A 26965-nucleotide genomic window follows, 5' to 3' on the forward strand; every position below is an offset into this window, starting at 1 on the left:
GACCAGGTAAAAGTGGCCTATGTTATTTCCTTGCTAACGGGACGAGCACTAGCCTGGGCGTCTCCGGTATGTGAACAACAAGATCCGCTTTTGGACAAGTACGCGGAGTTCCAGCGCCGGTTCCGCATGGTGTTTGATCTTCCAGGAAGGCCATCTTCCGCCGCCTCCGAGCTGCTGCGGATCCAACAGGGCGAAGGGACCGTGGCGGACTATGCTATCCGGTTTCGAACCCTGGCGATAGAGTTGCGCTGGAATCAAGAATCCCTATCCGCTATCTTCCTGGAGGGGCTTCAGGATCGAATCAAGGACGAGCTGGCCGGTCGGGAGGTTCCGGGGCAGCTGGATGCCTTGATCTTGCTCTGTGTCCAGGTGGATACCCGTTTCCAGGAAAGGGCTAGAGCCCGTGCGGACCGGCGGAGGGGGTCCGGAGGTGGGTCCCAGCCTAGTCGGGTACTTTCCCCCCGACGGGGCTCCAGAGGGCCAAGGGAGGCCTCCGAGGAACCTATGCTCATCGGCCGTCAACAATTAACCCCGTCTGAGAGGACTCAATGCCTTCGGGGCGGCCTTTGCATGTATTGCGGCGAGGCCGGTCACGTCATCAGCTCTTGCCCCGCACGGCCGGGAAACGCCACTCCCAAGGCGCTCTGAGGGGAGGGGTCTTGGGGCACTCTAATCCCCTACCAGACAACCTGATTACTCTCCCGATGACCCTGCGGTGGCAGGGGACGGTGGTTCACACCCGAGCTTTATTGGATTCCGGGGCGGGGGGAAATTTCATCTGTCAGAAACTCCTGTGGCAGATGGGATTGCTTATACTGCCCTATTGGCCCGCTTTGCAAGTGACGTCCATCCTGGGGACAGCGTTACCCCAGCCTATCACGGAGGTGACTCCATTTTTGGGGCTCCAGGTGGGGGAAGACCACCGTGAGGAGGCTCAATTTCTGATTTTGCCCCGTACCATTCATCCCGTGGTACTGGGCCTGCCCTGGTTACGGCGTCACACCCCTGTAATAGATTGGACTTTAGGGAAGATTCAAGCCTGGGGTGGCGCTTGCACTGAGACCTGTTTGAAGGGTCGGGAATCCAGCTGCCCCGTGGTAGTGGCTACTCCTAGAACTGTGCCAGTCTGTCAAGCTGCTCTGCCAGAGGAGTACCGGGATTTCGCTGATGTGTTTAGTCCCATGGAAGCGGATGTGCTACCCCCACATCGGTCCTTTGATTGCGCTATTAATCTGATGGCCGGCAAGATGCCACCGCGGGGCCGACTCTATACACTGTCCCGAGAGGAATCGAAGGTCATGCAAGCTTACATCCGGGAGAATCTCCAGAAAGGGTTCATTCGCCCCTCCACGTCCCCTGCCGGAGCAGGATTCTTTTTTGTGACTAAGAAAGATGGCTCCTTGAGGCCCTGCATTGCCTATCGGGGCCTAAATGCCATCACCGTAAAGGACCGATATCCTCTGCCCCTTATTCCGGAGTTGTTTGATCGGCTGCAGGGGGCCCAGATCTTCACCAAATTGGAGCTCCGTGGAGCCTACAACTTGGTTTGTATCCGGCAGGGGGACGAATGGAAAACTGTGTTTAATACGCATGAGGGGCACTTTGAATACTGGGTGATGCCCTTCGGCCTGTGCAACGCTCCAGCGGTGTTCCAGAGGTTCATGAACTTCGCCCTTGAAGACATGCTTTATTCTACGGTAATTGATTACCTAGATGACATCCTGATTTTTTCCAAAGATCCCCAGGAGCATGTGGCCCACGTTCGGACCGTCCTCAAGCGCTTGCGGCAGTATCGCTTGTTTGCCAAACTCAGCAAATGCTCCTTTCACCAGCAGACTCTGCCTTTTTTGGGACATATTCTATTACCTGGGGGGTCTGCGAATGGATCCAGACAAACTCCGCGCTATCCGGGAGTGGCCGCAACCCCAAGTCCTGAAGGCGCTGCAACGGTTTCTGGGGTTTGCTAATTACTATCGCCAATTTATTCCCCATTATTCTCAATTGACAGCTCCGCTGACAGCGCTCACTAAGAAGCATGCGGATGTTAGGAACTGGCCAGCCGAGGCGCTAACGGCGTTCAGTCAGTTGAAGAAAGCATTTGAATCCGCTCCCATCCTTCAGGCCCCGGATCCGGACAAACCTTTTGTGGTAGAGGTGGACGCCTCTGCTTTGGGCGCCGGGGCAGTCCTCTCTCAAGTTAACGCCAAGGGCCGGCGTCAAACTTGTTTCTTCTTCTCCCGAAAGTTTTCCCCAGCGGAACGCAATTATACTGTAGGAGATAGAGAATTGCTAGCTTTGAAGTTAGCCCTGCAAGAGTGGAGACATCTGCTGGAAGGGGCAGAGCATCGATTTACAGTGATTATGGATCACAAGAATCTTTTGTATCTGCAGGAAGCCCAAAGGCTGAATCCGCGGCAAACCCGCTGGTCGTTGTTCTTTGCCAGGTTCCGGTTTCAACTTGTGTTCTGGTCGGCTGCGCAGAATACCCCTGCGGACTCCCTCTCCAGAGCCTTCGAGGTTCCTGAGGAAATTGAGGAACCTCATCCTATGTTGGATCCGGCCTGCCTCTGTGCGGCCCCGGGTGAGGTCACCCCGACACGGGAATTCGTACCTCCGCAGAACCGGGAAAAAGTAATGCATTGGGAACATTCATCTGTATGGGCCGGACATTTTGGGTTTCAGAAAACCCTCCGTCTGATTTCTCGACAGTACCGATGGCCTCGTATGAATCAAGATATCCTTCAGTTTGTCACGACCTGCCCCACCTGTGCCCGGACCAAGTCTGTTGTGGGGCGCCCCTGGGGGGATCTGCAGCCCTTGCCCATTCCTGCAGCCCCCTGGGAGGAATTGTCTATGGATTTCATTACAGATCTTCCCCGCTCTCAGGGGCACACTGTGATTTGGGTGGTGGTAGACCGGTTCTCTCGTATGGCACACTTCGTTCCCCTGCCAGGGCTTCCGTCGGCAGCACTGTTAGCCCAGCAGTTCATCCAGCACATTTTTCGGCTCCATGGGCTACTAGTCAGGATCATCAGTGACCGAGGAGCCCAGTTCACTTCACGATTCTGGAGAGCCCTGTGTTCCGCCCTGGGGGTTGTTACCCATTTCTCCTCTGCCTACCATCCTCAGACCAACGGGATGGTTGAGAGGATTAACCAGACGTTGAAGGGGTTCTTGCGGGCTTTTGTCAACAGGCGGCAAGACAACTGGGCATCCCTTCTCCCGAGGGCCGAGTTCGCCTATAACCACAGTGAACACTCTGCCTCTGGGCAATCCCCATTCTTCATGGTATATGGACAGCATCCGCGGCTGCCTCCGCCCATTCCCTCTGACTCCTCTACGCCCCTGGTTACTCATACCCTTGCTGACCTGCGGGAAGTCTGGAACATGGCCCGAGAGCAACTACAGAAAGGAGCCGCCAGGTATAAGTCATTTGCAGACCGACGCCCCGCCCCGGTTTTGCAGCCGGGGCAAAAGGTATGGCTAAGTACCAAATACCTGAGGCTCCGGGTGCCCTCTCGGAGGCTGGGGCCACGGTACATTGGGCCATTTGTGATCCAGTCTCGGGTCGGAGCTGTGACATACCGCCTGCGGCTACCTAGAACTCTACGGATCCATAACGCCTTCCATGTTTCTCTACTGAAGGTTTTTCGGGGGTCTAAGTGGCATCCACAGAGTAAGGAGTCAGTTGTTCCAGAGGCTGACCCCGATCCCAAGTACGAAGTTGAAGAAATCATAGACTCCAAGAGGCGCCAGGGGAAGCTGCTCTACCTGTTATCATGGAAGCATTTCGGTCCCGAGGACAACTCCTGGGAGCCGGCTAAAAATGTACATGCCCCGGAGTTGGTAAGGGCCTTCCATGATCGCTATCCTCAAAAACCAGGACCCAGGAGGAAGGGGGCATCCGGGGGGGATACTGTCACATCCGTCGCTCCCTCCGGCTGCTCCTCCGCTGAAAGCAAAAGCCGGGGTCCATCGCGGCGAGGGCCGGCCTTCTTGAGGCCGCGGCGGAGAGCCGTGGCTCGCCGTGGCGATAGCCACCCAGTCCGGGGCCGAGGCCGTGGGCCGGCGATCGCGGCTGCCGGGCTCTCGATCGCCGGCTATGGGGTCCGTACTCGCGCCAGTGGGGAGAATGGCGCCGAGACGCGATGGCCGGTGTTTCCTTCACTTTCGGGCGTGGGAACCCGAAGCTCCGCCTCAGAGGAGTTGGATTGGGAGGCCGGTGCTGTAGTCCCGCCTGGGAGGTCGGACAGAGCCAATCAGAAGGATTATGTCAGTAACCGGGTTTTGATTAGCCGGCCATGTCGGCTGGGGCTGGACGGTTGAATGCTGACAGTATTTAAGGAGCAGGCCTGAGATAGGACATTGCTTCAGATTCTGTTTCCCGAGGCCAGTCAACGTGTGTTCCAGTTTTCAGTTTGTTTTCCTTGCTCTCCTGGTTTTGACCTTTGCATTGTTTTTGGACTACTCTGCTAGCCGCCTGCCTTGACCTATTGCCTGTTTTGACTACGCTGTGAGCTGCCTGCCCTGACCTGTTGCCTGTTTCGGACTCCTCTGTTTTCCTACTGCCCTCCTGGCTCCTGGTTCCAGTATTGGGTCAGTTCGTCAACCCCGCGGTTCCGGAAGTCCCGTTGGCCGCCTGCAGCTGGGGGCTCAACCCTCGGTGAACGGTGGTCGCCGCGGGTGAAGACTTGGGGTTGCACGGCTGTCCTCTGAGGTCCTTTGGGGCCTTGCGGGACCTAAGGGCTCACCTTCCCTTCAGACAAGACAGGTGCTTCATGATGGCTGTCGCGTCTGATCTGTAACTAGTTGATGGATGGCTTCCATTGTCGGGGCTTCCCTGTTGGTCAGGTGGTCGATGCTTTCTTGCTCTGTGGGGGTCGAATGTCTTGGTCCTAAGAACTTGTTGGTTCAAGTTACTTCTACCTGTTTTCCAGGTCTTTTTAGGACTCTGGGCGGTTCTGCTGCCCTTAGTTCTTGTCCCTTGTTCTGCCTCTGTTCTGGGGTCTGGCACCTGCGATGGCTGTGGAGGCTTCTTCTGGCTTTGCGGTCCCATCCAACTTAGGGACTGCTTTTGTACATCCCACTCGTCTCTGGATTGATCTGTGGGATGTATGGACGGTAAAATTAGTCCTTACCTGATAATTTTCTTTCTATTAGTCCCAACAGATCAATCCAGAGGCCCACCCTTCTTCGTACTTGTCTGATTTATGTTGTCCGGATTTCTCTTCCTTCCAGATCTGTCTTGCAACTGTACCTCATGTATTGATTTGGTTATCTCAAGGACACAGTCCTGCAGAAAGGTGGTATAGGAAGAAGGCTGTGGTCGTTGCTGACAGGGCAGTTGGCTCGCTTCCTGGTTGGCACAGAGGCAGGAGTGTACTTTATGGGCTTTGGTCTCCTTACTGCTTGGGTATCGAGCATAATGAAAGTGAGGCTGCTGCACAGTATCCTTTATGGCAGAGCTCTGGTGTCCTCTCTGTCTCCATCTGCTGGTAGGGGGACATAACCACTCGTCTCTGGATTGATCTGTTGGGACTAATGGAAAGAAAATTATCAGGTAAGGACTAATTTTACCTAACTTGCAGCCCTATTCCTAACCTATATGGTGGGCTTACCCAGAGTGGGAGAGGGAACTGGGAATAGTTCTGAAAGATCTAAAATGGGAAGATATCTTTGGAGACTAATAAGATGTTAGTATCAGCTAGTATTGAAGAAGTGATCTGGAAACTTGTTAAGATGGTACATGACTCCAGTACATGTGAATAGAATTGTTCCAAACTCCTCTAGCATGTGCTGGAGAGAGTGTACAAAAAGGTGAACTTATTTGCAGATGCAATGGAACTGCTTTGTGGTTAAGCCTTTTTGAGAGGAGATTGGGAAAGAGATGGGGAAGACCTGGAAGAGAGGGTGGTGACTAGACCCTCTGCGATGTCTTTTGAGATGGCAGGTACAAATTGCAATGACCAGATGGTCAAACAAAAACTGTTTTGTTATTTAGCAGCAAGAACTGCAATAACGACTACTTGGAAATCAGTTTTCCCTCCCACGCTAGATCAATGGAGGAGAAAATTAAGGAAATTAATTCTGTTGTATTATTAAACTTCAGATGATAGGAGAATAATAGTAAGGTTTAAGAACAATAGGCCAACTATGAGGTTGTTTACGAGTCACATTTTATATTCTAGTCAACAGAAACTCTTGGCAGTCCCATTTTTTAAAAAATATACAATATACCGATATTCGTGATTCAATATTTAGGGCCCTGTTTACTAAGCTATGCTGTAGGCGCGCTAACTTTTTAATGCACACTAAAAATTATTTCTCGCTAATGATAGAGACACCATTATATTTCTATGGATGTCTGTATCATTAGCACACGCTAAAACGTTTGTGTGCCTACAGTGCAGCTTAGTAAACAGGGCCCTTAATGTCATTGAACTGATACTACTACTACTACTACTACTTAACATTTCTAGAGCGCTACTAGGGTTACGCAGCGCTGTACAATTTAACAAAGAGAGACAGTCCCTGCTCAAAGAGCTTACAATCTAATAGACAAGTGAACGGTCGGTCCGATAGGGGCAGTCAAATTGGGGCAGTCTGGATTCACTGAACGGTAAGGGTTAGGTGCCGAACGCAGCATTGAAGAGGTGGGCTTTAAGCAAAGACTTGAAGACGGGCAGGGAGGGGGCTTGGCGTAAGGGTTCAGGAAGGTTGTTCCAAGCATAGGGTGAGGCGAGGCAGAATGAGCGGAGCCTGGAGTTGGCGGTGGTGGAGAAGGGTACTGAGAGGAGGGATTTATCCTGTGAACGGAGGTTACGGGCGGGAACGTAAGGGGAGATGAGGGTAGAAAGATAGTGAGGGGCAGCAGACTGAGTGCATTTGTAGGTAAGAAGGAGAAGCTTGAATTGAATGCGGTATCTGATCGGAAGCCAGTGAAGTGACCTGAGGAGAGGGGTGATATGAGTATATCGGTTCTGGCGGAATATGAGACGTGCAGCAGAGTTCTGAACAGATTGAAGGGGGGATAGATGGCTAAGTGGGAGGCCGGTGAGGAGTAAGTTGCAGTAGTCCAGGCGAGAGGTAATGAGAGCGTGGACAAGAGTTCGGGTGGTGTGTTCAGAGAGGAAAGGGCGAATTTTGCTGATGTTAAAGAGGAAGAAGCGACAGGTCTTGGCTATCTGCTGGATATGCGCAGAGAAGGAGAGAGAGGAGTCAAAGATGACTCCGAGGTTGCGGACAGATGAGACGGGGAGGATGAGGGTGTTATCAACTGAGATAGAAAGTGGAGGAAGAGGAGAAGGGGGTTTTGGTGGAAAGACGATAAGCTCGGTCTTGGACATGTTCAGTTTCAGGTGGCGGTTGGACATCCAGGCAGCAATGTCGGATAAGCAGGCCGATACCTTTGCCTGGGTCTCCGCGGTGATGTCTGGTGTGGAGAGATACAGTTGGGTGTCATCAGCATATTATGGAACAATTTATCATTAAACCTATGATTAGAATCTTTGTATCAAAAGTTCAAATCTGGTTTAAAGATATATTTCTTTGAGAATGTTTTAAATAAAGATTTTATAGTATTTAGGGCATAGACTGGTGGCGGCACTGGATCTGTGAACCTGAGACAGTTTTGATTAAATTTGATTAATTTTCTGATCATTGCTTTTATATAAAACTAGCCATTAAGCCCGTTAAAACAGGCAAGATTTCCAGCTACCCTCCTCGGCGCCGCTCCCTCCCCCCAACGTGCCGGGCCCCCTGCACTGACCTGACAGCGCCTCTCACCTCTTTGTGAAAGCGCTGCAGGCAGCAGCCGATCACTCTGCTGCCTGCAGCGCTTCCACACGGAGGTGAGAGGTGCTGTCAGGTCAGTGCAGGGGGCCCGATACGGAGGGGGCTGGGAGCTGCGGGGGGGAGGATGTAGGTTGGTGCGCGTGATGTTCGTTTCCAGGCGTCCGCGTCCGACAGTCCGACTCCGTTTCCCTCTCTGTTCCGCCCTCTGATGTCATCACGTCTTGACGCGAGGGCGGGACAGAGAGGGAAGCCTCTATTGCACATTTGCAGGTGAGTCGATCACTTGCCATTTATATGTTTGATGGCATTCTTTATTTTTGTAGATGTTTTTTAAATATGTAAACTGCTTAGATGTATCACGACACGCGGTATATCAATAAAACTTGAAACGAGATGGGCATGGGAGGGAGGGAAGGATGAGGGGTGGGGAATATAGATACAATCACAAATAGTTTAAATACTTGATTATTGGCACTTGGACTAATAAAGAGGGGAAATATGCTGAATTGTCTATCTTGAAATGTTTTTCTGAGGATATGATCTGTTATTGGTTGTTTTCTTGTTTTGAAAATCAATAATTTTTTTTTTAAATAAAGTTTTACACTCCAAGGCACACATAGATTTCTTTTTAAAAATTGCTTGTTTTGGCCAGGGATTTACACAAGGAATTATGCTGAATAATTCTCCTTAATCTCTCATTGTTTATTTCCACCTCCAAAATTAAGAAAAATAAAAGTTGCTGCCTCACTACTGAATTGACAACACACATCTACATTTATAAAATGCGGGAGCTACATGTGAAAGCTCTAAAATTGGAACTTGCACATGGAAATTACTGTGTGCATGCTGTTTATTTTTTTTCATGTTTATATTTGTAAAATGGCTGCTCTCTCTCTGTGCATGCTGGCAAATTCACGTGCGTGCATTCCTGCAAATCATTGGAGGTATTTTTTTAAAAGCTTAGAGAGCATTTATCATATTCTCCATTGCTTCACAAGTTATACTTGGTTGTATAATTTCAATTTCATAAAAAAATATAGTTAAAAAAGGCTCAAGTTCAGTAGAGCCTTCTGTAAAATACTGCCAGAATTTATCACCTCCTGGCCTGAATGTCTGAATTGCAATATCAGTGTTCTATGTGAAATGGTCCTTAGTATCTCCTAAATCAGTTTTCTTCTGGTTATTGGTTATAGGTGTTAGTTTTAAGTTTAACTTACGTTTCTAGCATGGAAATTAAATGGAAGTAAAGTTAAATTCAAAGGTTAATGTTATTTCCTTTATATTACACTTTTTCAACATGTTTTCTTTACATATTAGGGTAGATTATTTTCTTTTATTGTGAGCCTTGTTTACTGAGCTGCGTTGTAGGCGTGCACATTTCTTAGCACACGTTAAAAAATAGCGGGCGCTAATACTAGAGACACCCATAGGAATATAATGGGCTTGATAAATAGGACCCTGTATTTTTTTTCTGCAGTGATCTTTTGGAAGGATAATTGAAAAAAGTCTGCCTTTTAAAATCTAATGTATATTTTGGACACAGTCCTATTACATCATCCTCTAAATGTACAATGGGATAAGTAAGAAGAGAAACAAGACAGAGTCTTGATATCCAAGTAAAAACAGAGTTTAAAGGAGTAGATGGTGATCAACATGAAAAGCAATAAATATTTTGAGGAGAAAGAACTGGGTAAAGCCCTTGTCATTAGCCATAAATAGGTCACTGGAGGTTTGGAAAGGCCTGTTTCTGTGGAATGTAAGTAGCAAAAGCCAATTGGAGTAGATTAAAAATGGCTTGAGATGAAATGAAGTCAGACAGCAGAGGAGAATGACACATTCAAATGGCTTGGGTAAAAATGGAAAGAAACAAGATGCCAATTAGGATAGGTAGGATTCAGTGAGGGTTTTTTTTTTTTAAAGATTGGTATGATTACAGCATATGTGAGGGCAGAAGAGAGTTGCTGTGTACACTGATAGATTAAGTAACAGACGACGCAGCGACTGCAAAAGAAAAGAAACTGGGTTGGAATATGGTCAGAGGAACAGTGAGTATAGAGGAAAGAAGATGATGGGCAGTTTGTAGTTTCAGAAAAGGAAGGAGAAAGGAATAAAGACAAGGAAGTATTATTCTTCTTCTAAATAGATTAGGAGTAATACTGTAGATACTAAGATGCTTTTGAAAATACTTTCCAGCCTTACCAATACTGAATCTTGCATTATGTCAGTAGTAGTTAATAAATGGTCAGCCACGCAGTGGCAGAATATTTTAGAGGTAGTTCAGTACAATAAGAAATCTTTTTGATGATAGTTATCCTGACCAGAATTTCCTGGACTCAGTATTTACCTCTTCATCTGCGGATAAAATATGGAATGAATTTTCCTCTATTTCTTGGGCTTCAGTAGAGAGGTGTGGTAGCCATGTTAGTCCACTCTTAAAGGTTATCAATAGAAATCAACCAAAATAAAACATGGAAAAGAAAATAAGATTATACCTTTTTTATTGGACATAATTTAATACATTTCTTGATTAGCTTTTGAAGGTTGCCCTTCTTCCTCAGATTGGAAATAAGCAAATGTGGTAGCAGATAGTATATATGAGAGAAACATCAAAGCATTACTTTGACAGTCTGACAGAGTGGGAGGGTGGGGGTATGTATGGGGACATCAAAGCATTTCATTGATATTCTAACAGAATGGGTGTTGGTAGGTGAGAGGAGGGTAATAAACAGAGAAATAAACAGAGAAATACAGCTTTATGTTTTATAATGAGTTAGAAAACCCAGATCCTTATTAAGTCCTGTTTGTTGGGTGTCAACATATTCAATCATTCTTATTTCAAAGGTCTTACGTTCCTGTATTGTTTTAAAATTACCTTTCAGTATTCTTACTGTGAAATCACTGGTGCCGTGTTCTGGTCTTGTGAAGTGTTGGCCCACAGGGGTAGGGGCCTGACTGGCACCGGCTATTTTCATGTGATGTCTGTGCAGATTGAATCTCGTCTTAAGCATCTGGCCTGTTTCTCCAATATAGCATCCTTCGTTACATTTTTTACACTGAATGATATATACCACATTGGAAGATGAGCATGTAAAATAGTCCTTTATGTTGAATATTTTTCCTTTGTGAGTGACTGTGGGGTCTTGTGAAATGTTTTGGCATAGTTTGCAGCTGGCTGTGTTACACGGAAACGTGCCCTTTTCTTTTTCCGTCTGTGTTGGAAGTTTACTTCTGATCAGCTTGTGTTTTAAATTTTGTGGCTGTCGGAAGGCCAGCACTGGTGGGGATGGGAATATCTCTTCAGTAGAAATTCTGTTTAAAAAAAATATGTTGGTACATATAGAGGGGCATAATCGAAAGGGACGCCCAAGTTTTTGACGTCCTCACAAAATGTCCCGATGGAGGGACTGGGAAACCCGTATTATTGAAACAAGATGGACGTCTATCTTTCGTTTTGATAACATGGATAGGGACACCCAAATCTTGAAATTTAGGTCGCCTTAGAGATGGTCGTCCCTAGACTTGGTTGTTTCTGATTTTCGGCGATAATGGAAACCAAGGACGCCCATCTCAGAAACGACCAAATGCAAGCCCTTTGGTCATGGGAGGAGCCAGCATTCGTAGTGCACTGGTCCCCTTGACATGCCAGGACACCAGCTGGACACCCTAGGGGGCACTGCAGTGGACTTCAGAAATTGCTCCCAGGTACATAGCTTCCTTGCCTTGTGTGCTGAGCCCCCCAAACCCCACTACCCACAAGTGTACATCACTACCATAGCCCTATACACCACTACCATAGCCCTTACGGGTGAAGGGAGGCACCTAGATGTGGGTACAGTGGGTTTGTGGTGGGTTTTGGAGGGCTCACATTTACCACCACAAGTGTAACAGGTAGGGGGGGATGGGCCTTGGTCCTCCTGCCTGAAATGCACTGCACCCACTAAAACTGCTCCAGGGACCTGCATACTGCTGTGATGGACCTGAGTATGACATTTGAGGCTGGCACAAAATATTTTGAAATTTTTTTTTTTGAGGGTGGGAGGGGGTTAGTGACCACTGGGAGAGTAAGGGGAGGCCATCCCCGATTCTCTCCGGTGGTCATCTTGTCAGTTCGGGCACCTTTTTGTGCCTTGGTCGTAAGAAAAACAGGACCAGGTAAAGTTGTCCAAGTGCTCGTCAGGGAAACCCTTTTTTTTCCATTATGGGTCGAGGACGTCCTTGTGTTAAGCACGCCCCAGTCCCGCCTTCGCTACGCCTCTGACATGCCCCTGTGAACTTTGGTCGTCCCCACGACGGAAAGCATTTGGGGACGTCCCAAATCGGCTTTCGATTATACCGATTTGGGCGATCCTGTGAGAAGGACGCCCATCTTCTGATTTGTGTCGAAAGATGGGCGTCCTTCTCTTTCGAAAATGAGCCTGATTGTAATTTAGATTCATGCAGGGCTTTTTTGAGGGGGACTTGTGGGTACTGAGTACTGGCACCTTTTCCATTGTCTGCTAAAATTGAGACATGGTCCCCAAGTTTTAATGAAAGAGCTTAGGCTCTACAGACTAATTCTGCCTTGTCATAGATTCTGTGACTGGTTACAGGGGGCCTGGCTGTTGTGGGGTGGGTCCCTCAGTGATCTTCCCATTCCTGAAGGGTGACCTGGCATTTGAGTACCGGCACCTTTTTCACTAGAAAAAACGCATTGTTTCATGTCTCCCTTATGTCATGAAATCAGCATCTAGTAAATTTAAAATGTTGCTACTTGAGTGGTTACAATCTTCTCTAGAATTGGGATTTTTCCTTTTTATATGGGTGTAATTATTATTATCCCTATTAAAAACATTAAGGGCCCTGTTTACTAAGCAGCGTTATAGGCGTGTTAACATTTTTTACGCTCGTTAACCATGTTTGACAGCAGTGGATTATGTCAGTTGGATTTTCTTGAGATATCAACCTCTTGTCCCCTATCACGTAGAGCTTGTTTGGATGTCTACACCTCAAAGGCATCATTATGAACTTCTTTGCATTAAATTTTAATTGTCAAAGATTAGACCATTCTTTTAGTTTTTGTAGATCGCTTCTCATGCTGTCTACTCCCTCTGTGGTGTCCACTCTGCTGAAATTCTTCATGTGTGGGGAGACGGAGAATAAGCCCCATAGGAAACAGGGAGTACAGGGAGAGGTTTTCAGACTCCATAAGCCTCTAGCTGGCCATCAAAGGAGGGACTAGCCCCAGGGGAAGAATTGGAGGACTCCAGCAGGTAAGGACAAAGACAAGGAAGGTTGGAAGAAGAGCCCCAGCCCATAGAGACAGAAAGCCCTGATTCCAACAGAGAGGAGAGGCCACTTTCATTTAGAGGTCACAGATGGAGAGAGACTCAGAGAAAGGCTGCTGATCCATGCCACAGGTGAGCTAACCGTAACACATGTCATCTGCAAACAGGCAAACTTTCCTTCTAACCGTTCAGTAATGTCACTCACAAATATACTGGGTAGAACTGGTCCCAGTACTGATCTTGGAGGCACTCTACTATTCATCATTCTTTCCTCCAAATGTTTCATTTTCCACCACCCTCTGCCACCTATCAGTCAACCAATTTCTGATGCAGTTTACCAGCTCAGGTCCCATCTCCAAGCCACTCAGTTTATTTATAAGCCTCTTCTGAAGAACACTGTTAAAGCCTTTGCTGAAATTTAAGTAGACTACATCCAGCAATGCCTTTGATTCAGTTCTTTTGCCACCCAGCCAAAGAAATTATTCAGATTTGTTAAACATGATTTATCTTTGATAAAACCATGTTGCCTTGGATCTTGTAACTCATTGAACTACAGAAAGTTGACTATGCTTTTCTTCAGCATTGTTTCCATTACCATTTGTACCATGAATGTAAAGTCACCAGTCTGTAGTTTCCTACCCTTTCTCTGTTAGCACCTCTGTGAAGAGGGAACACATCAACCTTTCTCATATCCTGTGTTACTTCTCCAGTCTTCAAGGATCTATTAAACACATCCTTTCGAGAACTCACCAAAACCTCTAAACTATATCATGGAATGTATCTCATCTGGTCTCATGATTTTGTCCATGTATAGTTTTGCAAGTTGTTCATAAACAATTTCTTCTTTGAACAGTGTGGTATCTATGCCATCCCTGTATGTATCTTTGTTAAACATCTGTGGGCCTTCACCAGATATTTTTTTCCATGAATACTGAATAAAAGTAGTTTTCCACTTTCCTCTCATCATTATTTACACACTGACCATCATTTCTTTGAATCTCAAAATTCTACCTCTGACCTTCCTCCTTTCACCAGTATACCTGAAAAATGTCTTGTCTTCTCGTTTTACATCTTTTGCCAGTTTTACTTCTGCTTTACTTGTTGCCTGATTTCTCTCATCATCTCTCTGTTTTATGCAGTATTCATTTTTTAGGTTCCTTTTTTGTGAATGATACCTTTTATCTTTTACTTTTGCAGCCATCTCTTTGAAGAACTATATTGTCTTTCTTTTCTTCTTGCTTTTACTTACTTTCCTTATATAAAGATCTGTTTTTCTTTTTATAGCCCCTTTCAGTTTAGTCCACTGTCTGAAGTCTGCATGTTTGAAATCTGGGATTTGGGGTTTGATGTGACCAGACTCCTTTGGTTCTTACATCAAACCATACTGTGCAGTGATCACTGTCAAGGCCACTTAAAGCATAATGGGCTAGATATATATATGGCACCTGAATAATCTATGTGGAATACATTTCTGCCTAAGTGTATTCTATAAGCGGTGCCTAGATTTAGCTGCGATATATAAGATATTCTTAGTTGATATCCCATCGTTTAAAAGTACACGCATCCATTTACAGCAAGGGACACATGGTGCAAATACTGATGTGTAGATTTAGGCACAGAGGGGCATATTCTATAACAGTGCGTGTAAGTTTTGGAATGCCCACGAAATGCCCATTTCCCCGCCTATAACCTCACCCCCTTCTGGCTCCACGCATTAGAATTTAAGTGCTGTGCATTACAGAATATGCTTGATTAGTTGTGTGCAAATTCTAATTATTGCCAATTATTAAGTGCTGTTAAAAACACTGATTGGCTTGTTAAGCCAATTAAATTACATGCATTGTTATAGAATATGCTTGGATTTCAGCATGGAACGCTAGGCGTGATATATTGAATCCGGTGGAATATCCTTAAAACTTTAATATCCAAGAAGTATAGCCTCCGCACATCAGCACACACCAGTCTTTCTTTTCTGAAATGTACTTTATTGAATAAATGTAGGTAATCTACAGTAAATTCTCAGAAGTTACTGCACCAAGGCAAAATACTTTGTAGTTCTGAAAGCTGTGTCGATGGGTGAAGGTGGAAATTTGAAGAGAAAAAAACTTTATGAAAGAAGTGGGAGAGTTGACAGGCAGATGAAAGCAATTCAGAGGTGGGGTGCTGGGTAGAGAATGACACGGGGACATTGTCTCAGTCCCTGCCCCATCCCTGCAGGCCCTATGTCCATCCCCGTCCCCGCAGGTTCTGTCCCTGTCCCCGCCCCATCCCCGTGGGCTCTGTCCTCATCTGCAGAAGCCTTGAACACATATGATTTTATATTTAAAACTTTTTATTAAAATATAAAAAGGAACAATATGCTGTGCAACTGCTGTGTATAAATTACAAATAGAGAACAATAATAATAATGAGCAGCTATAATAACCCTCCTTGCAACCAATCACAATAGGTGATTTCTACTACACCAAGGAATCCTATTTCACACTGTTAAAATGTCCAGGGGTATAAAATGCAACCCGTTCTATTAGCTCTAGAGGGGAAAAATATGCCCTATAAAGCACTGTTATGGTTTTTTAATCTGTGGATAAATAAGAAATCATCAACAATCTCAGGATTCAATCTAGCTCTCCTGTCTTCCACAGTCCTTCCTGGAATAGAAGTTGTCTTCTTAGAAGATGTGCTAGTAGCAGGATGTACAGGATCTCCCATGCAAATTTTGCTAGTTGTGGCCAGTATGTTTGCTTGTTTTTCCAAAAAATCAAAATATCTTTGTAGCCATCACTTAAACATAAATAACAGTCCAGCTCATTAACAGGCTTCAAAGTAGAAAATGTTAGGGGGACAAAGTTTGTCCCCGTCCCTGTGGGCTCTGTCTCCATCCCTGCCCCGTCCCCGTGGGATCTGTCCCCGCCCCTGCGAGCTCTGTCCCTGTCCCGATCCCCTCGGTTACTGCGATTCCCCGCCCCCATGTCATTCTCTAGTGCTGGGTTGTGCAGTATTGTGTGTGAGAGTGAGTGTTGCTTCTGTTTTACTACAATTTGATATGACTACTGCTTTTGTCACAGTACACCACGAGATTCTTCTCTTTAAATGAATTTCAGTAGGAATCTCAGATAAAGTCCTGTCTTGGCTTTCAGAATTCTTGTCCAATAGAAGTTATAGTGTAAAGAGGAAGTCTTTTCTTTGAGCTGGACCCTGCCTTGCGGGGTCCCTCAGGGCTCACCTTTATTACCTATTCTATTTAACATCTATATGGCATGTTTTGATTTAGGTTTTTCATCTCTGAAAGTTACATTTTATTCATATATGGATGATATACTAGTGTTGATCCCTATGGCTGATAGTCACTATGTTTTCTAACATTGCTTCTTGTATGTCCATTATCAAATACTTTAGTTCCATCCATAGATTGAAATTAAACAAGGTTAAAACTAAACTCCTCTGGATAGATATTTTGTTTCAATTTCAGATGTACTTATGATTTCTAATGATCTTTCTTTAAAAGTCGAGCGAACATCTAAGGTGCTGGGCTTTATTTTGAACTCACCTCTTTCTCTTGAGCCTCAGGTTAATTATATTATTAAGACAGTGTTTTTTTAAACTTCGACAGCTACGCAATGTATGTCCTTATTTTGATAAGAAAAACTTTTCTATTTTGGTTCAAGCATTGGCATTACTTCATCTAGATTACTGTAATAGCTTGTATTCTACTATTCCATATCATCAAGCTGATCAATCCATAGACTGGTGGGTTGTGTCCATCTACCAGCAGGTGGAGATAGAGAGCAAACTTTTGCCTCCCTATATGTGGTCATGTGCTGCCGGAAACTCCTCAGTATGTTCTCTATCTCAGCAGGTGGTGGTCACACACAGCAGCAGCTCTGGCTAGGCCTCCAAGCCTAATTTTTAGGTTTTGTTGAGTGCCTGGGGTTGAGGGCACTTTTGAGCAAGTGCAAACCTGGTGGTGCCAGGTCCCTCCTTTTCTCCCCCCTCCCGCTGGCTCCGTTAAAAAAAAAAAAAAAAAATTTTGAACGTCCTTAAAGGCGTTTATTTCGACGTTTATTTAAGCGTCTATTGCAGCTACTCACTGGGACACCAGGTCGTTACAGCTCGGAGCGGACAGCAGGTAATTTTTACCTTTTTATAGCGGGCAGGGGGTTCCCCGATTCTTCTCCTCGTGGCATATGGCGTCGGAGGGCGAGGGCACAAAGGGTCGCTCCCCGGATCGCTGGAGCGCTTCTAGAGGGGATGCGGGGGTCTTCAAGCCTGATTCGCCCTTGTTGGGTGACAGTTTAGTGACCGATGTATGTCCCGGTCCTTCCTCCGGCGTGGCGGTTTTTCCCGCCATAAACGCCCATCCCCCGCTCCTCGCCTCCGCCATCTTGGCCGGCCACGCGGCTCGGACGGCTTCTTCTTGGGCCGCCCTTGAGGTTGGAGACATTAATGCCATGAACGCCCTTAATTTGGGCGACGGCACAAAAGCGGCTAAAGTTAAGAGCCGTTCTTCCCGCGCGGCTCCTTCGCGGAGTGTCGCGCCGGACGCCATCTTGGATGCGCAGCATGTCTCTCCCCCGCTCTTGCGAGCGCCGGTTGAGGGTGCGTCTAGGGCTGTTGCCCAGGCTGCGGAAGTGCACAGTCTGGGGGGTTTCTCCCCCGAGTTTGTTTTGCTGCTGCATCAGGCCTTCCTCATGCACAACGCTGCCCCTGCTCCCTCGTCTGGTAAAGAGGTTGAGGTTCCCAGAGGCAAACGCCCTCGGGTTGATTCCCAGGCCTTGGAGGAATTTGTCTCCTCCGATGTAGATGAGGGCAGCGTGTCTGAGGTCTCCCAACGGTCCTTTGCGGATTCCTTGGAGGAGACGGATCCCCGCTCGGTTGGAGCGGATGACCCCTCTGCAGCGCGGCTTTTTAGCCCAGAGGATTTGCCCAACCTGTTGCTACAGGCCATGGACACTTTGAAGATTTCCTCTCCGGAGGACGTCTCTCCCTCAGCCCCTGTTGGCTCTGCCATTATGCTGGGGACGAAGCGCCCGCCTAGAACCTTCCACGTGCATGATGCTATGCACACCTTAATTTCGGCTCAATGGGATGTCCCAGAAGCGAGCCTTAAAGTGGCTAGGGCTATGTCCCGCCTCTATCCTTTGGCTGTGAGTGAACGTGAGGCCTATCTGTGGCCTACCGTGGATTCTTTAATCACTGCGGTGACTAAGAAAACGGCATTGCCGGTGGAAGGTGGCACGGCCCTAAAGGACGCCCAAGACAGAAGATTGGAGGCGGCCTTAAGGTCGTCCTACGAGGCTACTGCTTTAAATTTGCAGGCCTCAGTTTGCGGTTCCTATGTGGCCAGGGCGTGCCTGACTATGGTGCGGCGGGCTTCCCCCTCGGATTCTTCCTTGAGGGATGATTGGCCGGCCCTGGAATCGGGCTTGGCCTATTTGGCAGACTTGCTGTATGATGTCTTGAGAGCCTCAGCTAAAGGCATGGCTCAGACAATCTCTGCGCGGCGGTGGCTTTGGCTGAAGCATTGGTCTGCTGACCACGCCTCTAAATCCCGCCTGGCTAGATTGCGTTTTAAAGGCAAGCTGCTCTTTGGGGTCGAGCTGGACAAAATCGTGACCGATCTCGGCACGTCTACGGGCAAGAAGTTACCAGAGGTCAGGGCTCGAGCTAGTGCTCGCCCCGGTACCTCCAGAGGACGGTTTCAGGAAGCCCGTCGGTACCGCCCGGGCAGGTCGGGCTCTTCTGCCTCCTCTTCCTTTAAGAGGACCTTCTCCCCCAAGCAGCGTTCCTTTCGCAGAGACCGCCGTCCCGGAGGTGCTCCCTCCGGTCCTCCCCCAGGGTCTCGTACCCAATGACGGGGTCTTGGTCCACGCCCCAGTGCAGATTGGAGGACGGCTGTCCTCGTTTCTGGGCGAGTGGACCACAATAACTTCAGACGCTTGGGTGCTGGAAGTCATCAGAGACGGCTACAAGCTAGAGTTCTGCCGACCCTTAAGAGACGGGTTTGTACTCTCTCCCTGCAAGTCTCCGGTCAAAGCTGTGGCAGTGCAGCAGACCTTGGACAATCTCATCTGCCTGGGGGCGGTCGTTCCGGTGCCAGAAAATCAGCTTGGCAAGGGACGTTACTCCATTTACTTTGTGGTACCAAAGAAAGGAGGTTCTGTCCGGCCTATCCTCGACCTCAAGGGGGTCAATCGGGCCTTGAAAGTTCGGCACTTTCGCATGGAGACTCTCCGCTCTGTGATAGCAGCAGTGAAGGCAGGGGAGTACCTGGCATCCTTGGACATCAAGGAAGCGTACTTGCATATTCCCATCTGGCCTCCTCATCAACGCTTCCTGCGTTTTGCAGTACTGGGCCGACACTTCCAGTTCAGAGCCCTCCCGTTCGGGTTGGCTACTGCTCCGCGGACCTTCTCCAAAGTAATGGTGGTCATCGCGGCCTTCCTGAGGAAGGAAGGAGTACAAGTCCATCCTTATCTGGACGACTGGTTGATCCGAGCCCCCTCTTATGCAGAGTGCGGCAAAGCTGTGAACCGGGTGGTTGCTCTTTTGAGCTCCCTGGGATGGATCATCAACTGGGAGAAAAGCCAGCTGCGCCCCACTCAGTCCCTGGAGTATCTGGGAGTTCGATTCGACACCCAAGTGGGCAGAGTGTTCCTGCCAGACAATCGGATTGTCAAGCTTCAGGCTCAGGTGAACCAGTTCCTAGTAGCCTCTCCTCTTCGGGCTTGGGACTATGTGCAGCTGTTGGGCTCTATGACGGCCACGATGGAAGTAGTGCCCTGGGCCAGGGCTCATATGAGACCACTTTAACACTCTCTGCTGCAGCGCTGGACTCCGGTGTCGGAGGATTATGCTGTGCGCCTTCCCTTGGGCCCAGCAGTGCGCAAGGCGCTGAGCTGGTGGACGCAGACAGACAAGTTGTCTGCAGGAATGCCTCTGGTGACCCCAGAGTGGATTGTCGTCACGACGGACGCTTCCTTGTTGGGCTGGGGAGCCCACTGCTTGGGAAGGACAGCGCAGGGACTCTGGTCTCCTGCAGAGGCAAAGTGGTCTATCAACCTCCTGGAACTCAGAGCCATTCGGTTGGCGCTTTTGGAGTTCATCCCGGTACTGGGGTTGAAACCGGTACGGGTTCTGTCGGACAATGCCACGGCTGTGGCCTATGTCAACCGCCAGGGAGGTACCAAGAGCGCCCCTCTAGCCAAGGAGGCTATGAATCTATGCCAGTGGGCGGAAGCGAACCTGGAGCAGCTTTCAGCGGCCCACATTGCCGGAGTCATGAATGTCAAGGCGGACTTTCTCAGTCGCCATACCTTGGAGCCCGGAGAGTGGCAGCTATCTGCTCAGGCGTTCTTGGACATCACGAAGCGCTGGGGCCAGCCGAGCCTAGATCTGATGGCGTCATCGGCCAATTGCCAAGTGCCGCGCTTCTTCAGCAGAGGACGGGACCCTCGATCCCTGGGAGTAGATGCTCTTCTCCAACAGTGGCCGACACAAGAGCTTCTCTATGTGTTCCCGCCCTGGCCCATGTTGGGCAGGGTGCTAGACCGGGTGGCAAAGCATCCCGGCAGGGTAATCCTGGTGGGTCCGGATTGGCCCAGACGTCCCTGGTATGCGGACTTGATCAGGCTCTCAGTCGACGATCCTCTGCGACTGCCAGTGGAGCAGGGCCTGTTGCATCAGGGTCCCGTGGTGATGGAGGATCCCTCCCCCTTTGGTCTTACGGCCTGGCTATTGAGCGGCAGCGTCTGAGGAAGAAGGGCTTCTCAGACAAGGTCATCGCCACTATGCTGAGAGCGAGGAAGCGCTCTACTTCTACTGCTTACGCCAGGGTTTGGCGTATCTTTGCAGCGTGGTGTGAAGCAGGCTCACTTTCTCCCTTCACTGCTCCAATTTCTTCAGTGTTGGCGTTCCTGCAAGAAGGTCTAGAGAAAGGCCTGTCGCTCAGTTCCCTTAAAGTCCAGGTAGCGGCTCTGGCTTGCTTCAGGGGCCGCCTGAAGGGTGTTTCCCCGGCTTCGCAGCCAGATGTGGTGCGCTTTCTCAAGGGAGTTAATCACCTGCGCCCTCCTCTGCACTCAGTGGTGCCTGCGTGGAATCTCAACCTGGTGCTAAGAGCATTGCAGAAGCCGCCTTTTGAACCCTTGTCGAGGGCATCTCTGAAAGACCTGACGTTGAAAGCAGTCTTTTTGGTGGCTATCACTTCAGCCAGAAGAGTTTCCGAGCTCCAGGCGCTCTCTTGTCGAGAGCCTTTTCTGCAGTTCACTGAGGCAGGAGTGACTATTCGCACAGTGCCTTCCTTCCTGCCCAAGATTGTTTCTCGATTCCATGTGAATCAGCAGCTCTGTCTCCCTTCCTTTCGTAGGGAGGACTACCCAGAGGAGTACTCTGCTCTTAAATATCTGGATGTGAGACGAGTCATCATCAGATACTTGGAAGTGACCAATGATTTCCGGAAGTCAGATCATCTGTTTGTCCTGTGTGCAGGTCCTCGTAAGGGTCTGCAGGCTGCTAAGCCTACAGTGGCAAGATGGGTCAAGGAAGCCATTGCAGCGGCTTATGTGGCCGCGGGGAAGGTGCCGCCTATCCAGCTGAAGGCTCACTCCACAAGAGCTCAGGCGGCCTCGATGGCAGAGGCCGGATCCGTCTCCTTGGAAGAGATATGCAAGGCGGCAACTTGGGCTTCGGCGCATACATTCTCCAAGCATTACCGTTTGACTGTGGCTGCACGGGCGGAGGCCCGGTTTGGAGCTTCAGTGTTGAGGTCAGGGATTTCAATGTCCCGCCCTGGGTGAGTACTGCTTCGGTACATCCCACCAGTCTATGGATTGATCAGCTTGATGATATGGAAGGTAAAATTATGTATAATCATACCTGATAATTTTCTTTCCATTAATCATAGCTGATCAATCCATAGCCCCTCCCAGATATCTGTACTGTTTTTATTCTGGTTGCATTTCAGGTTCAAGTTTAGTCTTCAGTTACTTCAGAAAGACTTCGTGTTCAAGTTTTTTCACTTGGATTCTTCAAGAGTTAAGACGAGTTTGTGTTACAGTGAGCTGCTGCATTCCTCTCCCCTCCGTTTTACGGGGCTGGATTGAGACTTAAAATTCTGCCAGCACTCCCTCCCGCTTCGTGCGGCTGTAGGGCAGCTTTGTACCCTTCCCGCTTCGGCGGTGTTAGGGTCAGTCAGCTCCTCCCGCGGTTGCGGTTGCAGGATAAGCCAGATCCCCCCGCATCGGCGGGTGTGGTGTCCCTCCCCCGCTCCGCGGGGATGAGCTGGACGGATTCCCCTCCCCCACTTGTGTGGGGATGAGCTGGGTTAATTCCCCTCCCCCGTTTCGGCGGTGGTGAGCTGGGCAGAGTGTCCCTTCGTGGGTGTAATTCTCTAAGTGCTGAGTCCTGCGGATGGAGCTTTGATATCGACATACTGAGGAGTTTCCGGCAGCACATGACCACATATAGGGAGGCAAAAGTTTGCTCTCTATCTCCACCTGCTGGTAGATGGACACAACCCACCAGTCTATGGATTGATCAGCTATGATTAATGGAAAGAAAATTATCAGGTATGATTATACATAATTTTACCTTACAGTCAATTACTCGCCAGGCTCCAGATCCTTCAAAATACAGCTGCTAAAGTTATCTTTCATATGAAAATGTTTGGTAGAGTAACTGCAGCCCTAATTTCTTTACACTGGCTTCCTGTACAGGCTGAAATGTATTTTAAGCTTGCCCATTTTGTGTTTAAAGTGTTTAATGGATTGTCCCTAGTTTATTTGTTAAACTTGGTTGCTTTTCCTCTTCTTAGAAGGTCCTCTATATCTATAGATCCTTTTTTCCTTCTATTTCCATAATTTGTGGGGATTAGGTTTAAAAACAATTATTTTTAGGGAAAAAAAGGTACTAGATCAGAATCAGAGGTCTTTTATTTTCCACACCATCTGCAGATCTGCAATGGGGAAAAGGAAGTAAGTTCAAAAAGATTCCAGGCTAGTGACAAAAGATTCTAGGCAGGTGACAGAAAATTGTAACTAAGAGGGCAATTGTTTTAATGGGTGCCTCCATTTAGGAGCCTCAATGGTGCATGGTAGGATCCTACGCTATAGAGGAATCTAGGTGCCTAGGTTCTGTTAAAGAATGTTGGTAAAACCCAGTGTCAGTGCATCTAATATTTAGGCCACCATAGAACTGAAGTAAATCCAAGCGCCTGTGCAGCAGGGATGTGTGCACACTCCCGGGTATGCCCTTCTTTTAAATAAACATTATGTAGGTTAAGTGGGTATTTGCAGAATTGTGCTCAGTCAGCATGCTGACACATGTACACAGATGCACATATATGCTAGTATTGTAAACATTTACTTGTGTAACGTGTGTAAATGTTAGCGCCTGGGTTATAGAATTGCTGCCTTTGTTTGAGGGTGGGGAGGAGGAGAAGGGGCTGTGCCTTGCCAAGCCTTATCCTGTTCAGATGGGAGGGAGTGGGTGGAACCACTGAGGCAGTTAGAAGACATGTGCTGATGAACTAGCTAAACTGCATAGAATTTGTTTTCAATAACACAAGAGGCCTTATTTATTTATTTATTGTCATTACCAAGTATAAAACAGAGAAGAACGATGAGGTAGTAAGGTAAGGGGCTGGCTGGTTAGACAATGCAGATGGTCTTTAGCAGTTCAAGTGTTGTCTGGCCCATTGTAGTTGCAGATGCAAGCTTTGCAGTTTGGGCCTCTGGTCATTTAGGTGAACTTTCTCGTTCCTTGGTGGGGTGGTAATAGTTCCACTTCATAAAGCAAAAAGTCCTTTTTCTGTCCCCTGAAAGAATTTTAATACTGCATAAGCAGTCGCACAGTATAATTCATCTTTGCCCTGTGGTGTTAGAAGTAGCTCTTCCTTCTGTGTTCAAAGGGCAGCTTGGTAGTTTGTCCTCAGGCATATATTCACATTTCCAACCAGTTCTCTGTATCCCCAGCTAGCTTAAAGAGATTCACACTTTCTGTTCACAGTTGGAGAGAGAATCAATCTTGAGGTAACTGTTAAAAGCCATATGCAGCGTAAAACAGTTTTTATACACAGAAATTGTTTATTTTTAAATTTCCTGAACTGTATGAACTTATACTTATTTATATACGGCATGTATATGTTTTCCTAAAACGTGCATTGAGCAGAGGTATTCCCAAAGGCAGGGAATGGGGAGGGGTTAGCATTTTCACACAGACTATAAAATACAAAGTGTGGGCATGCAAAATAAACCAGGAAGGTTCTGGATACTAATTAGCAGGTGCAATTGTGCATGTGTTCTTCCTGTGTGGTAGTTTTCAAAGAAAACTGGTGCAACTTACATGCACAGTTGCTACACGTTAGATAGCCTATGGTAAAAACTCTTTCACTCTCATTGAGTCATGCTTGTTTGCCTTTCTCTCTAAAAAAGAAAAAAAAAATCATTGGCATACTAGGATGAACCAGTTTCTTAACTGAAGTTAATTCTTCTCATTTAGCACAGAAATCATGGAATTATATTCATTCCCTTAAGCTTCTGAAACCTCCTGCAGTTAGTGACCCAGATATAACAGCTGTAAGATGTTGGAAACACATCTAAGAATAACAAAACTGATTCGTTACACTTGCTCCATACGGGTTACTATATTGCAGACCATTTTGAAAAAAAGAAATCTTGAAGTTTAAAAACCTGATTTTAGTTATTGCTGCGCTGTTCATGCAATTCCTAATGAGTAGTTTAATTTTTTAAGGTGTCACTTTGCATCTTCAGACTAGATGGTGACCAACACCGCTTTATTTCATTTCTACTAAAACTGAATCTCTGGCCAAAAGTCACCACTTGGTTTTGGCCAAAACTGAAACTGAACCCACCCCCAAATGGTATCAGCCTCCATTCTCTCCACCTTCTTTCTCACCCATGAACAATTGCAGCCTCCCTCCCTCCCTCCCCTGGAACCATCCAGTGGGACCCTTCCAGACCTACCTTAGAGTCCCTGGTGGTCTAGTGGTGTAGACAGTGCAGGAGTGATCCCCAGTGGCTCCTTCCTATGCCATCTCATCTGTCAAAATGGCTGCTGCAACTACTGCTGGAACTCACAGGAGCCATTTTGACAGAAGAGATGGCTTGGGCGGGAGCAACTTGAGATCACTCCTGACCCAACTACGGCGTTAGACCGCCAAGGACTCTAAGGTAGACCTGGGAAGGGGGGATATAGGTGGCTCAGGAGGGAAGGAGGGAATAGAGGCTACTTTTTGTTCGGGTGGAGGGGGGAGGACAAGGGACCAAGCCTTATCCTGTTAAGGGAGGAAGTGGGTAGGTGGAGCCTGCTCTTGTTTGCAGGTTGAGTGCAAACAGCAGTAAGTTTCAGTTACAGACAGAAATGCAGTGACATTTTCTTCTGAAACTGAAACATGGTATTGATTTTGAGGCAGTTTCTGTGCAGAAACTGATGTTCAGTCAGCCTGTACATCAAACTAAGCTAAAATTTTACTTAGGTGTTTCATTCGTCTTATGTTGACGTATTATATCTTTGTTGTTTGAATATTCTTTCAAGCTGTTTATTATGGTATGGTTGTATTGTACTGACATCAGATTTCCAAGTTTACCTCATTTATTGTATTTATGTTTAGATTTGGTCATTTTACTATTGTTACGAAGTTAACAAAATTGTAAGTTGTATGCTGTACACAGCTTTGGGGGCCTCTTTTACAACAAAGCTGTGCTACTGATTCCCGGTGCGGCAAATGAGAGGAAGCCCATTCAATTCCTATGGACTTCCTCTCATTTGCTGCACGGGAATCGGTAGTGCGGCTTTGTAAAAGAAGCCCTGGGTGAATATGTTGATAAAGGTGGTTAATAAATCCCAATAAATAAAATGTGCATACATACCTGTGTGTGTCATTCTATAGCTGGCAAAGTTGGAGAGAAAGTGAACAAAATATGTGTCTGACCTACGGAACTGTAATATGGGGCAGTAGGTGTCCATACTGTTTTTTCAGGAATTCAGCTAGGGCAGCCCTATTCAGGGTTCATTCTTGATTCTCAGTTATCAGCAGAAATTAGTAAATATGTATGTTATAAAGACATATTTCCTCATGTGTAAGTAAAATTATACAAATATGCTATATTTGATATGCTGTACTTAGGAATTTTGCATCTCATGCAATGTTCTCTCAGTAATTTGAGGTTCTAACTCTCTGTTTTGGTATTTAACTCACAGGCGGATTCCTCTCACGAAAATAGAACATCCAGACTTCAGGGAAAACTACCCAGTCCTCGAGATAGTGAAAAAAAAGAGTATGCAGCAGTGGCATAGAGGAGTTCCAAGAAAATGGATTAGCATAAGAATGAAGGCTTGCAATACTTGAATTTTGAGTGTTATTATCTGTGATGGATAATTATAATGTGAAGATATGGTTGAAAACTACCTTTAATAATGTTGTACAGAGAAAATTGATAATGTTCATTAATAGCCATAGGAAAGAACGTTGCATTGTTCCTACTATAAAATGTGGTGTGCTGAAAAAATAATCTGGAGAAAATAAATAGTTACCATTGCAGTCAGTATCTTAAAACAATGCATGCAGAGCCAACACTAAGGAAGTGTGACTAATGCAGTTACCCTGGGCCCCTATGACTCAGGGCCCCCCAAGCCTCCCTGAAGCTAAAAAAAGGTGCAAACCTGTTTGTGAGCTTTACGGACCCCTCCCAGATTTCTGCCCTAGGCCACAGCATGTAATACTAGTAATGTTGCTTTTCATGCATTACAGGAATTTAAAAAATGCTTTAAATAGATTAATAAAACTGTTTACAGTAGCAATTGTACAGAAACACTGATACATTTTCTCCCTCAAAAAATGTTTTCTAAATTCAGTATCGGTGTATCTTAGGATAAACAATGCATTTTTCTCT

General features: G+C 47.1%; 1 protein-coding gene across 2 annotated transcripts in view; it reads left to right on the forward strand.

Annotated features, from left to right (window-relative positions):
- Positions 1-26714, forward strand: part of DCDC2 (doublecortin domain containing 2) — a 342131-nt gene extending 315417 nt beyond the window's left edge. For both annotated transcript variants that reach the window (XM_030211482.1, XM_030211491.1), the window contains one exon: positions 26274-26714. In XM_030211482.1, the coding sequence (XP_030067342.1) occupies positions 26274-26369 (96 nt within the window). In that variant the 3' untranslated portion in view covers positions 26370-26714. The remainder of the gene's footprint in view (positions 1-26273) is intronic.
- Positions 26715-26965: the final 251 nt, after the last annotated feature.

The sequence above is a fragment of the Microcaecilia unicolor genome, chromosome 1 (assembly GCF_901765095.1).
Source record: "Microcaecilia unicolor chromosome 1, aMicUni1.1, whole genome shotgun sequence".
Classification (NCBI taxonomy): domain Eukaryota; kingdom Metazoa; phylum Chordata; class Amphibia; order Gymnophiona; family Siphonopidae; genus Microcaecilia; species Microcaecilia unicolor.